General features: G+C 38.0%; 2 protein-coding genes across 2 annotated transcripts in view; one reads left to right on the top strand and one right to left on the bottom strand.

Moving 5' to 3' along the window:
• LOC148945725 (ATP-dependent RNA helicase DHX30-like) overlaps positions 1-16,402 on the bottom strand; it is a 112,899-nt gene that overhangs the window by 87,009 nt on the left and 9,488 nt on the right. The gene's annotated exons all lie outside the window — the stretch shown is intronic.
• On the top strand, positions 1,987-2,925 carry LOC148945726 (heterogeneous nuclear ribonucleoprotein L-like). The gene has a single exon (XM_089098175.1). It carries the CDS (start codon positions 1,987-1,989, stop codon positions 2,923-2,925), a length of 939 nt encoding a protein of 312 aa, XP_088954301.1.

Raw genomic sequence — 16,402 nt, 5'->3', positions numbered from 1 at the left:
TTCAAACCACTCAGTCTTAATGATGAGGATAATACATTCCCACTCTTAAATCAACAGTAACATAGTTCATTGACCTCTGCATGACACTGTAGGGTCCGAGACCATTCACAGCTGTCAAAGGGCAAACAGGAAAGGAGACTTGTTAGTTAAATAAATCCCCAATAAACATCTATAGCCGTGATTCCCAATGTGGGGCGCACGCCCCACTGGTTGGTCATGGGCAAAACGTGCACCCTTTGTCTGATTCTACTTTAGAAATTTTATTTTGAAAAAAAAAAACATTTTTCGTGTGAATAACGTATCATTCATATGCAATTAAAGAGCAAAAAGGATATATGATGGTATTCTAATGACTTCACACATCGTATAAAACGCGTTGTATACAGATAACATTTTCCATTAGTATAAATGCCTGCTAAGCTTCCTTCAAGTGAATACACGCACAATTTTGAACAGAAATCTTTGGATATCACAAGGACTTTAGAGATGCCTAGGTGGGGTATGGGGCCCAAATCCATTGGGAATCACTGGTCTATAGATATCTAGTGAGGCGTTCACGTCTGGCATAGCCAGCAGTAGTCAAATTCTGAAGTCATTTTTTTCTCGTCTGGGTGTTTATTCTTTTTTTTTTTTTTTTTTCTTTATTTGAAGAATCAGCTTGGCTTGGGCGAATGTAAAATACGAAGATTGAGGTCAAGTTAAGAGTAAGACGTTTAATCAGAAACTCGATTGTGTGCAAATGACACTGGGTATTAGCAATAGGAAATTTGTTAAAACATACAATAAAAGGCATACATTATCAAAAATGGAGTGCTCTGGTCTTATACTATTACTACTACTAACAACTCACTGCAGCACCAAGCCAGCCGAGGCCAACACAACTAAGCATGCTATTCCTCCATCCAAATCTATTCCAAGCCACTCTCTTAACAACATCCCAAGAAGTTCCCATTTCCCTTAAATCTTTCCTTATGACATCCTACCACCCCAACCGTGGACGACCTGCTATCCATTCAACCCTAGACAGTTGGCCGAAAAGGGCAATCTTTGGCAACCTGTCATCCTTCCTCCACAGAACGTGCCCTAGCCATCTTAACCTTAATCTCATTATAGCCCTGGAAAGCGAGATTGAACCCCACTTTTTGTACAGCCTGCTGTTTGAAGGCCTTAAATTTAAGGCTGGCGAAATATCTTGTTAAGATACTTCTTAATGATATATTAACAAGAACATAAGTAAAATATGAATATCTTGCACTTTAACAGCGATGTTTGCTCTTAGCAGCAAGCTGATAGCTGTTTAGCAAAGAAACAAAACTTTCCAGAGAATTTGTAATGATTTTCTCCCTACATACCTAGCCTCCAAGCTTGCCAGAGGTATATGATTATGTAGCTGATTTTGTTGTTCACCATTGTTATATACATTCATACATTCTATTGTATGATATACAATCTTTTTATATACATTCATATTTATCTATCTATGAAATGGTGAGTTTTCTCACCTGCGAACAAAAATGGCTCTAAAAACTGCAAGTTGTCAATGAAAAAAGTCAGCCTCATTTCACTCATTGAGCTTTAAATCCTTACGCAGTGCTTCAATACTATGATTTAATTTTTCGTGACGCATCAAGCATTCGTAATGCCCCTTAATTTTCTTGGATCCTGACGTCATCGAGAGCAAATCCTGGTTATGATTTGATTAACGTCACAGGCACTCGTAATTCATTTTAATTTTTGTGAATCCTGACGTCATATTGCAATTTCGCAGTGTAAATCGCATACCTCTAAGCGAAATACAAAAGATTGTTTTGAACTAAAAAACTATAAAAGTATTTTAACTAAAAGATGAACTTCTTTCTTAGTGAGCTGATTTTCCAGACCATGAATAAAAAATTTCAAAGCAGCATTGATCCCAACTGTCAATGATACAGGAATATTGTACTTGAATTGCTCTATTCTCATATCATAGTAAGAATAATTAAATCAATGTCACAAATTTGTGAGAAAATTGGAACAAATAATCCTGAAGAAAATAACAAAGTTATTAAAATATTCTGCCTTGGTGTACCCGAGATTGATAATGTGGATAGAGTGTACAAGATTGCTGAACCATTTGGTGAAGTTTCATTGATTAGACTTGAAGATAGGGACAATAAAATTTGCAAGGTCGTGTTTAAGAACTTTAAACATGCACAAAACATGTTTGAAACCCTCAACAGTGATCCAAACAGCGTTTACAGGGTAGAATACAGTGCTGAGCCTCTATCAACTAAAAGGAGGAATTGTGTCTTTTCTTTTTGGAATTTTGATCTTGATCCAGTTCTTCCTGCATATGCTCTATTTGTGCAAAACCTTGACGATAGAATTCATTCCGATAACATTTTCAGCTTGTTTTGTATCTATGGAATTGTTGATAAAATAAAGACTGTGAAGAACGGAGTACAGGTTCAGATGGCTCATGAAAAGGGAGCTGAACGTGTCAAGAAATTTCTGAATGGATTGAGTCTGCTTGGAAGAGCCATATCTATCCATACACTGCATGGAACTTTTGTGAAAGAAGACGAGTCTCCTCGGATTGTGAAAGGAGGTCACCTTCTTTTTGAGATTTATAATAGTTCAATCGAATCTTGGCGTAGCCAAGTAGCTGAGCAACCTCCACGAAAAGAGCTTTATTTTTATAAGGCTCCAAAATCTTTAACCGAATCAGATATTCGTGAGCTTTTCAAAAAAGCGAATATCCCTGATCCTGTCCAAGTTAATGTTCTGCATAATGATCATTACCGTAATACAAGCGGAATTATTAAAATGAATTCAATAGAAGATGCAGTGCAAGCTATTGCTTTTCGGAATAATAGTTTTGTCACACTTGGTAGCAATCCAGAAAAACGATTCATTTTCAAGTTAACGTTTTGTAAAGACTATTAAGTTTATTTATTGTGATTGTAAATATTTAAACTTATCATTTGTTGCTGTTTTTCGTTCTTTTTTGCTAAGAAACAAGGCAAGGAAAAATCCTTAGCAACGCATTATTTTGGCACCAAAAGAAGGGACGTAACTGAGGAGGACACTCACCAGGCATTAGGATGTATATCTGGATTCATTCAGTGCGCAACTTCGTTCAAATGAGCGAAAAAAAGAATTGTGATCAGAAACGTTATTTTGGCACCAAAAGAAGTGACGTAACTGAGGAGGACACTCACCGGGCATTAGGACGGATATCTGGATCCATTCAGTGCGCAACTTCGTTCAAATGAGCGAAAAAAAGAGTTGTGATCAGAAACGTTATTTTGGCACCAAAAGAAGTGACGTAACTGAGGAGTACACTCACCGGGCATTAGGACGGATATCTGGATCCATTTAGTGCGCAACTTCGTTCAAATGAGCGAACAAAATAGTTGTGATCAGAAACGTGTAAATAGCTAAGCCTATTTTCTTAAACCGGTATTAATAAAGGGAAAGAGCCTGGAACCCTCTATAAAATTAAATTGTACTAAAATAAGACCATTTTTTTTTATAAAGGTTTGCAGTGTAGGTGTCCATGCAGCAAAGTGATGTTGTTTTTTACTTGAGTATATTAAAAAACTTTCGTAATTTATAGCTGTTTTCTGTTTTTTTTTTTTTTCAGAAACGTCATTTTTTATCATTGGAATTAATTCATTAAGGTCTTTTCTTCTTTAGTCTACTAATTTAAAACAATATTCTCGATAATAAGTTTTTTTTAAGAAAAGTAAAGAGCAATACAAGAATCTTAATTGAGCAAAAATAAAGTAACACGTAAATCAAACTTAAAACAAACACAAATTTTTGTGAATACATGAGACCTAAATCGAACGGAAATTGATATGAATAATCAAGCCAAAGTTTAAACAAACAGAAATTATCACAAAAGCGATTGAGCTAATACCCTTAAACCATCTTAAGGCTGATGTCTCATTTCTTTTTTACAGATAGATGAAATAAAAAAAAAATAAAAAAAACACACTTAACGCTTAAGCTTTTTAGCATCTTAAAAAAAGCTTATTATTGTTCTAAATAAACGACCCTTGTGTTTCAGGAGTCGTTCGTAAAGAATTGGGACAAAATTCAAACTTTAGTGTAAAGAGCAAGGAATTGAAGAAGGGGCAGCTCCGTCATATACGTACTAATTTCTCTTCATTTTAAGTTTTAATGTTGCTCCTTACTTTCAGTTGAAAATACTTGTTTTTTGAATTTCTGATCGTTTTATAAATAATGCCAGGAAATTTGGCTCCTCCTCCTCGAAAAACCCCCCTCCCGTCGGAAACGCCCCTCCCGTCGGAAAGATCCTCTAGACAATTCAGTCCCGGTGAAAATTTAACCCGGACAATTACCTTTAACATCTCGATGCGTAAAATTGAGTCGGCAAAGAGAACGTAAGTAAGTAAGTTTTTCTGAAAAGTTCATTCCCAAGAAACTTTTATCCCCAAGGAAAATTCTCCTCGTGGAAAATCCCCCAGCAGAAAATTCACACACACCCCCTCACCCGAAAAATGTGTGCATACTTCCGAATAACAAATACAATGCGTAAACAAAGGGCTGATTTTATATCTTAAAGACCTTTCCCCAGGGGTTGTGGGGGGTCATGTTATCTCCAAAGGTATAGGAATATGACCTTTCAATTATGCTGAACGAAATGGATGTCTCAAATTTTGTTTCGACGACCTTGAGGGGAAAGGGGGGGGTGAAAAGGAGGGCTATTTGCCCTCTAATCTTTTTGGTCACTTAAAAAGGGAACTAGAACCAAAATCTTAAAAAGGGTACACAAAATCAAAATCTTAATTTTACATTAAGAAATTATCTTAGTTTGAAATCTTAATTCCTTGACCAAGGAATATACGGTTATTCTCAAAACTTCTTTTCAACTTTTTTCTTATTGTGAATCGGGTTTCCTGGGCTAATGGACTTGAGCCGATCAAGGCCTGATGATTGGAAGGACCGCGCCCTGAACCTATTTTTTGGGCATCAAAGTTCTCTTAGCCCGAAACCTTACAGGTTTAAATTTCAACCTGTCTTTTAGCCCTTTTCAGGCCCCATTTTAGCGAAACCAGAACACAGCTTCATTTTTTTTTTTTTTTTTTTTTTTGTAGTGAGCTCGCATCAGCCCAGGACTTATCAATATTAGTTTCAAACCAATAAGGAAAAAACCTTGGGTTTTTTTCCAGGAAACCAAACTGGTTTCCTTTTTGTGCATTAGAATTCCCTTCGCCCACCGACTAAAAACTACAGCTTTCAAACTGCTCAAAGTTAATTGTTGGCCTTTTTTAGGGTCCCGTTTTCAGGTAAACCGATGCTTGTTTCAATTTTTTTCGGCCTTTTAAGTGTCAAGGACTTTCTGTTTTGTGGTGTCCTATACAAATGTTTTTGTGAATTCGGGTTCCCTTTTTCTATGAACTAATGTGTGAAGGTGTCAAGCCGTTTGGAAAAAGAAAAGTTTTGGGACCTTTCTAAGTTCCCATTTTGGGGGAGCTAAAATTAGTTTTTACATAGGATATTTTTTCCATTACAGTCCCTTGGACCAAGGACTCAAAGGTACACTTTTGAAGCCAATAAGAAGGAGCCCTTTGGCCCTCTTTTGGATGACAATTTTGGAGTGCTTGAGCGTATTATGTAAGTATTAGGGTCTCCTTAGGCAAGGAATTCCTGATTGTGGGTTACCAGCCAATCAAATAAAATTAGTCTGAACCGTGTCCCCTGACTCGATTGACCAGTTGACTGACGCTCTGGAAGTCCTACAGGAGGAGGCAGCAAAGGTGGGGCTGAAAATAAACTGGCTTAAGACGAAGATAATGGCGATGGAACCCTCAAGCCCAGTCTCACCCCCTGAGAACATAACTGTTTGAGGAGATTCTGTCAAAATTGTAAACAACTTCTCTGGTATTGGCTCTGCGCTGTATAATAGATTCTTTATGGACGAAGGGCTGTATAATCGAAATTCTAGGGCCTCGTCAATCGTCGAAAGCCTCAACAGTTTTCCTAGGATACTGCGTATATCTAGGTGGAAGAAGGTGTGAATTTATAACACAGATGTAAGCTTGGTTCTCCTTTATGCAGCGCAAACCTGGCCTCTCAAATCAACAATCCTCAGCATAATATACGTCTGCCAGACGAAAAAGCTCCGTCGGATTCAGGGAATTCGATGGGACGATTTTGTAAGCAACGCAAGGTTGCTCGCACTCACCGCCCAAGTGCCATTCTCCGTCCAAATAGCGCACCGTATTCTCAGATGGTTCGGACACCTCCTGCGTATGCCGACGACAACCCCAGTCCGAAAAGTCTACGATTTCGACTCTAAGGCTAATGGCTGGTCTTGCCCGAGGGGCAGACATTAGAAAAGGTGGAAGGATAGCCTCAACAAATTCCTTGAGATAGCTAACATCGCTGTCGAAGAGGCCCCACTAATAGCGGGAGACCGGTCAGCCTGGAGGAGCAGAGTTGCGACGCTCTCTACGCCACCCCCAATGTGGCAGGAGCCTTAAGTCAAGTAAGTCAGCCGTGTCCCCAAAATAAAACCACTTTTGTCCATTAGGGTTCCTTGCCCAGGGTCTTGTGGATGCAAATTTCAAATTCATTAAACAGAAGGATTTTTCATCCCTAACGTTCCTCCCACCCAACAAAATAAGGTTCAATTAGCACTGAATATCCCCTTATGGTTATAAGTATCATGCATCGAAAAAATAAACCATAGTATATTTGAAAGGCAATTCAGCGGCATATCCATTATTGAATTGGGTTCAACTCGAATCCTACGTACTAAGGCATCCATTTTCTCGCAAAATTCAGGGACTTCATAGAAGCCCTGGACCTTTTTTGGTTCCAAATCGGAACACGAAGCAGATATTTTCAAAATCTGTTTTTTCCGGAATGGTAATAAAGAAAAACTGATAAGAAGACACATTTCCTGAGATGAGTTTCCAAATACCGGCTACGCTGGGATTGTAATGCCTCTCTTCGCTTGCTCAGTACTTAATCCCTGAGAGAAATAACTTGGTTGTGGATGCTTTCGGCCCTTCGCTGATCGTCAGGCTTCGCTAATTAGCGATTTAATTATTGTAGTTCGCTAGTTAGTTATTATAATCAACAAAGTGAGATAACAACAGATGGCTATCATAGAAAAATAGAGTAGAGGCCAAATTCTCAAAAATTTCGCATCCAATTTTGCTGGTATCAATAGCATTGACTAAATAAAGAGCAATATGCTTTTTGTTGACTGGAAAACCCTACAAATAGTTGGCTTTTGAAAATTTTGTACTGAATGTAGACCTTTAACACTGAAGCTGAAAACATGAAAAGATAATCTATACATATGCACCAGAATTATTTTGCAGGAAAGGGGCAAATACATTATATTGCCCCCTCTCCCGTCTCCCCCCAATCAGGATTATATGTAAAGCGTACGATCTATACGTGAAATCACCAGACTCTTGAGGTAAGGGGGGCTTACTCAGAAGTATCCTATTGTAACTGCAGAACTATCACCAGGGCCATATCAAGGATTTTTTTGAGGGGGGGGGGGTTGCTCTAAAAAGATTGTTTTCGTGGGGGTAGTACAAAAAAAAATTAAAAGCACATAAAAAAATTGTTTATATTCATTTTTGTTACGTTTTCACGAGTCAGACAAACCTTTCGGGGGGGTTCAAACCCCTAGCCCCCCCCCCCCTGCATACAGCCTTGACTATGACAAATTACGTGCAAAATGGTCGTGTTGTAAATGTAGTTTGAAGCGACTAGTCCATAGTTGCACATTACCCCCCCCCTCCTCATAGGAGGGGGTGGGCTAGTTTTATTTTTCCTTTCTTGGAGAAAAATAAAATCTCTGGCATTTTTTCGAAAAACATTTAGTCATAGATAGATTTAATCTTAATTAATACAACACAAATAGTTACAACAAATTTACAACGCCAGCCAAGGAAGAGCGGAGCCCGATATGTTAAGTTAATACATAACATAAAACTTGATGCTTCATACTTACTGTGCAACACAAAGTAACACAAGTTATTTTAAAGTCTTCTTCACACGGGCTAGAACCTAACTGGCTCGGCATTCTTGCACTAGTTAATGATGACTGCACAAATACTATCCAACATCCGGCTTTGCTTAAACTACTTAAAACAGACTAATTAAACATTCAAAACTTTCAACATCTCTCAAGGACCAGAAAAGTCATTTGTGGCAACAGATCACTATCAATCTGATTTATATCTTTAAGATCGACCTTATTCACAACTGAATCATTACAGCGATACCAGCCCCCTTTGGGCGTCCTTTTATATACAAAATAATGACCAACAGACAATAAATTCAAGTGTACTGCAATAGCAACAGCCTTATACGTGACTGATGATAACAAGAGGTCATGATAACAGCAATCTATAGCATTAGATTCATCTGCAACTTCCAAATTGATTGCATCAAGATCAAAATTTACAATGTTGACGTTGTTTTTGGAACCAGATTCGATTCTATTCAAACTCACAGCAAGATACGGACTGGTTTTGGTAAATATCATGTGAGATGTCAGCGAATGTCCATTTGGGCAATTTCTGCCAACTGCATTGGGATAAAAAACCCCATTGAAAGGAATATCACACTTATTGGATTCTGGAACAGCCAAGTAAAGTAGATTTCCACAAATCTGATTATCTTCAATTTCACTCCATTGACAGATGTCACATACCAAATATTTTCTGTTTTTAAAATGAAATATGTCACTAAGCGGACTTCGATATGATAATAAATTGACACCGATCGGCACGTTTTCCTTGTCGACACAATTAAGCAAAGTGTCCCAAAATTCAGCTATGCACTGACAGGCTGCTTCTGCAAAACCGAATCCAGACGGAAGTAGTTCCCTAAGCTGTTTTGTTGATTCTGTTTTCTCAAGAGATGAAAATGCAAGTCGTTCAATTTCTTTTGAAATAGGGCCTCGTAAGTACGGAAGGACGTTGAAAAGGTTCTCATGTATGCTAAAGAGACACTGAACAGCTGAGTTGGCATAACATGAAACCTTATCTTGGTTTTCAAACCCTTTCCCTTCACCAACAGTCTCTAATATAGCTACTTTAGCCTGGTCATTGGGCTCTTTCTTTCTTGATTGTAGATAACTTTTAATCGCCCACCATAATATTCCACCAAATGTGGCAGAAACAGCAACAAATATATACATTGATCTAAATATCTATTATTACTAAACCATTTCTATCAGTGCAACTACTTTTATTCTTGAGATGACGTCATAATTGATGACGTATATCTATATTCTGCTGGAATGACGTCATGAACATGTACTGTTGGGGATAAATTATGTTATAAAAAAATAATTCAAGGGTCGTTATTTATGTTCTTTTTTTTAATCTTGTTTTACACTTCCATTGGAAAATTCATATCCCAACAACACCAAAGTTTGGATATGCAGAACCTAATATTCTTCTGTATTTTAGTTCTGGCAAGTAAAAGCCACTTGTGACTTTGCTTATCTGATCGAATGCACTAGCGTTAACTTAAAAAAGAACGACTAGATTTGTGTTTCCTTTGAAAACATTACAAATATTTGGCCCTTGAAATGCTCTACTGAAGGTAGGCCTTTACCACTGAAGTTGAAACCATGAGAAGATGATCCAGGCATATGCACCAGAATTATTTTAGGGGAAGGGGACAAATTCATTGGACAACCACTCTCCCACTTCTCCTCCTCCTCCCACAGTATTATATGTAAAGCATAGGAAACTATACGGGAAATCCCCAAAATCAACCTTTTTTGTGGAGGAGGGGCTTAATCAGAAGTATCCTCTAATAAAGTGCAAAATTGCTACATAATGCGTACTGGAAATGTATTGTAAATGTAGTTTGAATCTACTGCTACGTAGCTGAACGCAGGTTTGACCTTGTAGGAAGGGGGAAAAGGGTATTATTTTTTTTGTGGGAAGACGTCATAACATAAAAACAAATGTATTTATAGGCAAGAATATAGGTGGGAAAACTTCCTTAAACCATGGCTGATTATTTTGTTTTACGCATTTTTCATACCAGACAGTAGCAGTAAAACTTTTTCCGTTGAATTGCAGTGAAAACATTATTTTAGTCCTTTTTATGTAGTTTTTTAATTATTGAGTTTCGTATCGAAAATTTAAAAGAAGAAACATTTCCTGGGTTCCATTGTAACTAAACCACCGTGTAACTGAACCCCAAGCAACTGAACCACTGTAACTGGACCACCGTGCAACTGAACCACCGTACAACTGAACCACCATGCAACTGAACCACCGTGCAATTGAACCAAAGTACAACTGAACCACCGTGCAACTGAACCCCCGTGCAACTGAACCGTCGTGCTACTGAACCCTCATGCAACTGAACTGCCTTTAACTGAACCCTCGTGCAACTCTACCCCCGTGCAGCTCAACCCAATTTAACTAAACCCCCGTGTAACTGAACCACCGTGCAACTGAACCACCGTGCAACTGAACCACGGTGAGAATAAAGCACCGTGCGACTGAATCACCGTTCAGCTGAACCACCGTGCAGCTGAACCACCGTGCAGCTGAACCACCGTGTAACTGAGCCCTTGCGCAACTCAACCACCATACTTACATTGGGTAAAAGACAAGTTAGAATCTTTCCATTTTCAACCTTGTTGGAATTGTTTGCTTTTTTATGTCTTTATATATATTACTATAAAGATGATTTGTAAAAATGCTCTATTTTGTTGTCACAAAAACAAAGAAAATCGGACGTCATAAACTCTTAAATCCAGATTTATTTATCTTTTTTTGTCGGTTAATAAGGGTTCCCTTCACCCTGTCATTTTCTACGGGTTTAAGCGTTTGCCCCTCTCCCCCGCGGAAAATTTCCCCTCCTCCACCCACAGAAAACCTTCACGTGCAAAATACCCCTCTCGAGGAAATTATGGTTTTCAAAATTTAAAAATTTTCTTTGACTTGTGTTATTTTTTAGTTTGATTGAGAAGGTCTGAGGAAGTGGAAAAGAGGAATTTATGTGTAAATTTTGCCCCCCACCTCCGTGCAAATAGTTTTTCTCATGAAGAATCCTCCAGAAAACCCCCAAGCGAAAAATGTCCGTATGTTTCCCAATGACAAATACTATCTGTAAACAATACACAAATCAAAAAACCTTTAAAAGGAACTGAAACTTCTGCAATGGGGTCATCTGATTGTTTTGTAGCTAGGAAAAGAGGGAGATACCTCAAAGGGTGCATTTTGATGCCGAAACATCTCAGCTCTTATTGAGCCTTCAAATGAATACAGAATTAGCTCTAAGGGAGAGACGACAGGAGGATGGAGGAAGAAATTGTTTGATAATCCCCAGGCATTTCTAGTCTTTTTGTATAAGCCAAAAGTGATTGGAGACTAACCAACCGCAAGTTGTTTTTATTTTATTTTTTTTTTTGGGGGGGGGGAGGTTTTCCACGGGTATTTTTTTTTTTTTTTGGGGGGGGGGGGTATTTTCCGTGAGGTTTTATTTTCCGCGGGGTATTTTCCGTAAGGGAATATTTTTCGCGGGGGGGGGGGGGGTAAGCGGCAGCTCTCACTATTTACACACTGTAATGTTTTTTTTTACCCCTTTGCTTATTTTGTTGTTTTTATTTTGTGGTATTTTCTACGCTCATAGTTGTTTATCGTTTGGTATGAATAAGCTTAATTACCTGCTTCGGTGGAGCCGACACAAAAGCAACTTTTTCTTTGTGTTTGGATACTTTTGGTTTGATTTTTTTCCTTTTTCTTAGATGAATCAGGCCTTTCCTGAACGTTGAGTAATAAAAATCTTTACTGAAAATATCGGAACTTTGAGAATTTAAGTAACAAAAAGTCACTTTTGGTTGCGCTTTCTCTAAATTAATTAAAAAGATTCTTTCGAAAAATAATTTTAAAGAAAAGTAAAGAGCAATATTAAACCAAAGACTAGCATAAATAAATTCCTATAATAATTCAAACCCAAAATGATCAGAAATTACTACAAAAAAAAAGAAACCCAAAACGAACAGAAGTTAAAACAAACGATCATAGAAAACATGGGGGTTTCTGGGAAAACAATAAACATGGGGCTATAGAGTTACATGGTGAACCCCTATTCTAACAAACCCCCATTTAACAAAAGGCTCCTTTAACCCAACCCTCATTTAAGTCAAACCTTGAACCTAAGTCAAGGCCTGAAAATAAGTTTGAACTAAGGCTGATTAAAAGCTCAAAATCTATTTCTTGCTTCATTTTCGGTTTCTAACTTGTATTACTCATCACTGTACCCCCTAAAGTCTCTAAATTGAATGAAACTTTCAGGATTGGGCCTATCGCCAAAAGCATGGCCCGATAAAGTGCTTATTTTGGTTTTATTGCAAACTTTGAACTTTTCATTAGTTCGAAGTCCCCCACCCACAAATATCTTGAAAGGTCTAACTTATTAATGGAAGCCGTCCTTGAGATATTGCTGTGTAACCCTTTTGAGAATGCGCATAATCATAGTCAATTTGATTCAGTTCAATATCCGCCGAAATATTCCTTGACAGCTTCACCTTAATACCCTTAGCTTGCGTGGTAGCAGTAGCAGAATTAGTAGCAGTATGCACATAGCACATTTTATTTTCTTCAACATTTTTTTCAACACACCAAACTCTCCCTAGGATATTGCTGATGCGCCCTTTTGACAACCTCTATATAGACGGCGTGATGTAATTCAGTTCACCTTCCACCCTCAATATTCCCTGACAATTCCACCTTCATACCATTCATTACCATTAGGTACAGCTGTAATGGTAGTCCCAGTAATATTAACATATTGCCTTTTGGTCAGCTGAAGATTCCTCTCATAAAGTTCTAGAACCTTCAACTTGATAAAATAAGCTGTTGCTATCCCATTGCCGATATATCCTTTTGATAACCTATATGTTCATGTAGTTCCTTAATTTTCAGCTTAATACTTTTAGCTTACAAGTGGCTGCAATAGAAGTAGCAGTCAAACTAGTAGTAGTAGTTGTTGTAGTAGCAGTAGTAGTAAATGTAATTAAAATAGTAATTGCATTAGCAGTAGCTTGCACGGGCCTTTGCCGCTCCTTTTTTGTAAGATTTTCGAGGTTATTCCCAAAACTCGGGGCTAATGGAAGCAATTAACAGAACACAACTGATGAGTGAAAAGTAGGGAAAGAGAGGGGTAATACCAAACTCTCAGCTACCATTCTTGGGAGACATCTGACAGTTTTAAGTGACCATGGAACTCCTGTGTTGTTTTAAAGTCACTCTTCTGTGAATAGGCAGCGTGGCGGCAGAGTGCACCTGGCGAGGATAAATCACACCAGTCCAGTTTTTGTCAGGAAAAAATTACTCAGTGATAATTTATTGCTCCCCCTGGCATTATGCGCCCCTAAGTCCAGGCCTAGGGACCTAGTGGTAAATCCAGGCTTTAGTGTGCACATATTTCCTTTGGGTGAATTGACTTTCCCTTTAAGCACTCTCTGAAACTTCCAACTTAATACACAAATCCCTTTTTGGTGATATGCCATTTTGAAAATCTGCGTGCACATGGTGTGTTTTGATTTAGTTCAAGTTCCCCCTCAAATACCCCATTCTTTCAAATTTTCAACTTGATATGCGTAGCCTTAAATGTGCTAGTTTAATAGTAGTAGAGGTCATAGTAGGAGCAGTAGTAGTAATAATAGCGTTGAATTAGTAGTAGTAGTAGTAGTAGCGACAGTAGTAGCAGCAGCATTAATAGCAGTAGTAGCAGGTAGATACCCCGGAAGTTTCATCTTGATACGCTAAGCTGTTCCAAAAAAATTGCTGATACACCTGTATCAGCAATCTGTATGTTATTGCATGTTACCAATTATTAATCTTTATGGTTTTTATAGAAGGGATGCTCGTAAAAACTTTGAAGGAGACTCATTAGATTGAAAATTGAAAGTTCAAGTTCCATTTTGAAGAATCAATGGTAATCAGAGGACAATCAGCTTTTCCCTCTTAACCGACACCCCCCCCCCCCACTACATCCGATCAAAATAAAAATAAACAGTTTGTTCAAAATAGTCTAAAGGTCAAATAACCATACCTTTAGGGTTAACAACCCCACTATCAGCATCTAGGGCAATGGCTGTAACTAAAGCTAGTTCCTCATTGCTAACACATAAAGTTTTTGTAGAAAATACTTTTTTATGAACTTTGGGGGGGGGGGCTCATTCGATTGGAAATCAATATTTCCAGTGCACTTTTTCAGAGTTAAAAGTGATTGGAGGGTTTCCACCTACCCTATTTTTCCCAAAATACATCCGATCTAAATTTTGAGACAGTCAATTTATTTAAAACAGTTCAAAGGTTAAATAACTATGCCATAGTTAAATAACTATGGTTCACCACCCTCAGCCTCTGGTGCAAGGGTTGTAAGTTATACAAGTTGCCTATTGCTAACATATAAGTTTTCTTTATCAAGAAAAGATGGCACGTTTGATCCTATAAATAAAAAAAAAAGCAAGCAGCTTTAAGGTCAAACCTTAGGGAAATGTCAAGAAGAATGCCAAACACAATCAAAAAGCATTTATTCCTTTATTGGTTGTGAAAAGGAAATACCAGGGACATTTACAATGGCTGATGGCATCAGTCGTCACATTGTTCGGAAAATATTTAGGAGCATCTTCAACAAAATCAAGAGGTACTATGTGCATCCAGTTTTAAGAGACGTTGGATCTGCAATGTGTCGAGAACAGCTAAGGGTATAAACCTGAGGGCATGAAGTTAAAACTTTCAGGGCAAGTTGAAGGAATGTTTAAAAAAAAGGGCTGGAGTGCAACCAGCCCCCCTCCCATGTCCTTTTTAGCTGCAATCCCCTCAAAGACATCTGATCAAAATTCATTATCTAGATCCACAAAGGTCAAATATGTTCAACACATATGTTTATTACTTAACGTCCAGAAAGGTCTGATTCATCTAAAAAAAGCAGTAATAAATAAGCTTTAATGGTTTGTGACACCGGATCTTCTTTTTCTTTTGCAAAAATAAAACAAAGCTTTTTGATGAATACTTTTGACAGGCGTTAATATCAGGAATTTAAGAAACAAACAATTTCAACAAGGTTGAACATATATTCTAACTTGTGTAGTACCCAATGATATTGCCTAATATTTTTAGAGAACTGAAAACCTGAGTTCCGTGGTTCAGTTGTATGATGGTTCAGTTACACGGTAGTTCAGTTGTAAGGTGATTCAGTTATAAGGGGGTTCAGTTAAACAGGGCTTCAGATGCATGGGATTCAGGTGCACACGGGTTCAGTTACACAGGGGTTTAGTTGCACGAGGGTTTAGTTAAATGGGGTTAAGTTACACAAGGGTTCAGTTACACAAGGGTTTTGTTAAATGGGGTTTAGTTGCCAGGTGGTTCAGTTGCGCGGGGGTTCAGATATACGGGGGCTCAGTTGCATGGTGGTTCAGTGGCACGGTGGTTCAGTTACATGGGTTCAGTTGCTTGTGGTTCAGTTGAACGGTGGGTCAGTTACACGCACACCCATTTCCTGAGATAAGTTTCTCTGGCTCCATTAATCACCAATTTCAAAAAATTGGCTTCACTTGCATTCAGTTGACTTCCTCTGTTTACTCAGGGCTTCATTCCCTGGGAACTACACTCGGCGGATGGGGCTTTTGACTCCACCAATCGGCAAGATTTGCTTATTAGCTATTTGCAATTATGGTCAAAACGGTGCGCTAACAACATATGGGTATCTTAGAAAAAAAGAGGCCAAATTCTACAAAATTTCTTTTTCAATTTTGCCATTAATTGGGAGACATGTATGTTTTCAGAGTGGAAGAATGGTTCTCCTTTAGCAGTGTTCAGATGCGTGTCAGTTTAGAATTGCATTTTAAGACATATGTCTGTCCATATGTCAAATCTATGTAGTTCCCATTCACAAGTAACATTTATGCTTAGATGCAACAGGTTGCAGCTAAACAGCAAGTTCAACTTTGGTTGGCTCACAAGGTTTAAGCTCATTGATATACTTTAAAAAGTGAACTCATTATTTGTGACAGCCAAGTGGATAGAGCAGTGCCTACAAACTCTGGATCGTTCTAGTGAGGTTCTGTGAGGTTCTATTCCTGGCTGTTGCACAATCTGTATGTAATAATAAACAATATGATAATATGGTAGGTATAACATTAAATTTATAATAGAAAAACAATTAAATAACATACTAAAGGCTGATATAAATAATTTTGCTGGTAAATAGATTTTTTTCAGTCTAGATATTTGGTAAATATCAAATATATTTGAGGCTACCAATCTCCTTTCCTTTTACGTCGGAGACTGACATATTATATTATATACTAATCAAACTCTCAACAGAGAATAAGCTAGATTTTATTGTAAGGAGTGGAGAGGGGACTTCAAGGGGCAGC

This window comes from Artemia sp. Qi Xiang Cuo, chromosome 12 (assembly GCF_049724085.1).
Source record: "Artemia sp. Qi Xiang Cuo chromosome 12, ASM4972408v1, whole genome shotgun sequence".
Taxonomy (NCBI): domain Eukaryota; kingdom Metazoa; phylum Arthropoda; class Branchiopoda; order Anostraca; family Artemiidae; genus Artemia; species Artemia sp. Qi Xiang Cuo.
Note: the sequence above shows the minus strand (reverse complement) of the source record. Positions and strands in the feature narration are given on the sequence as shown.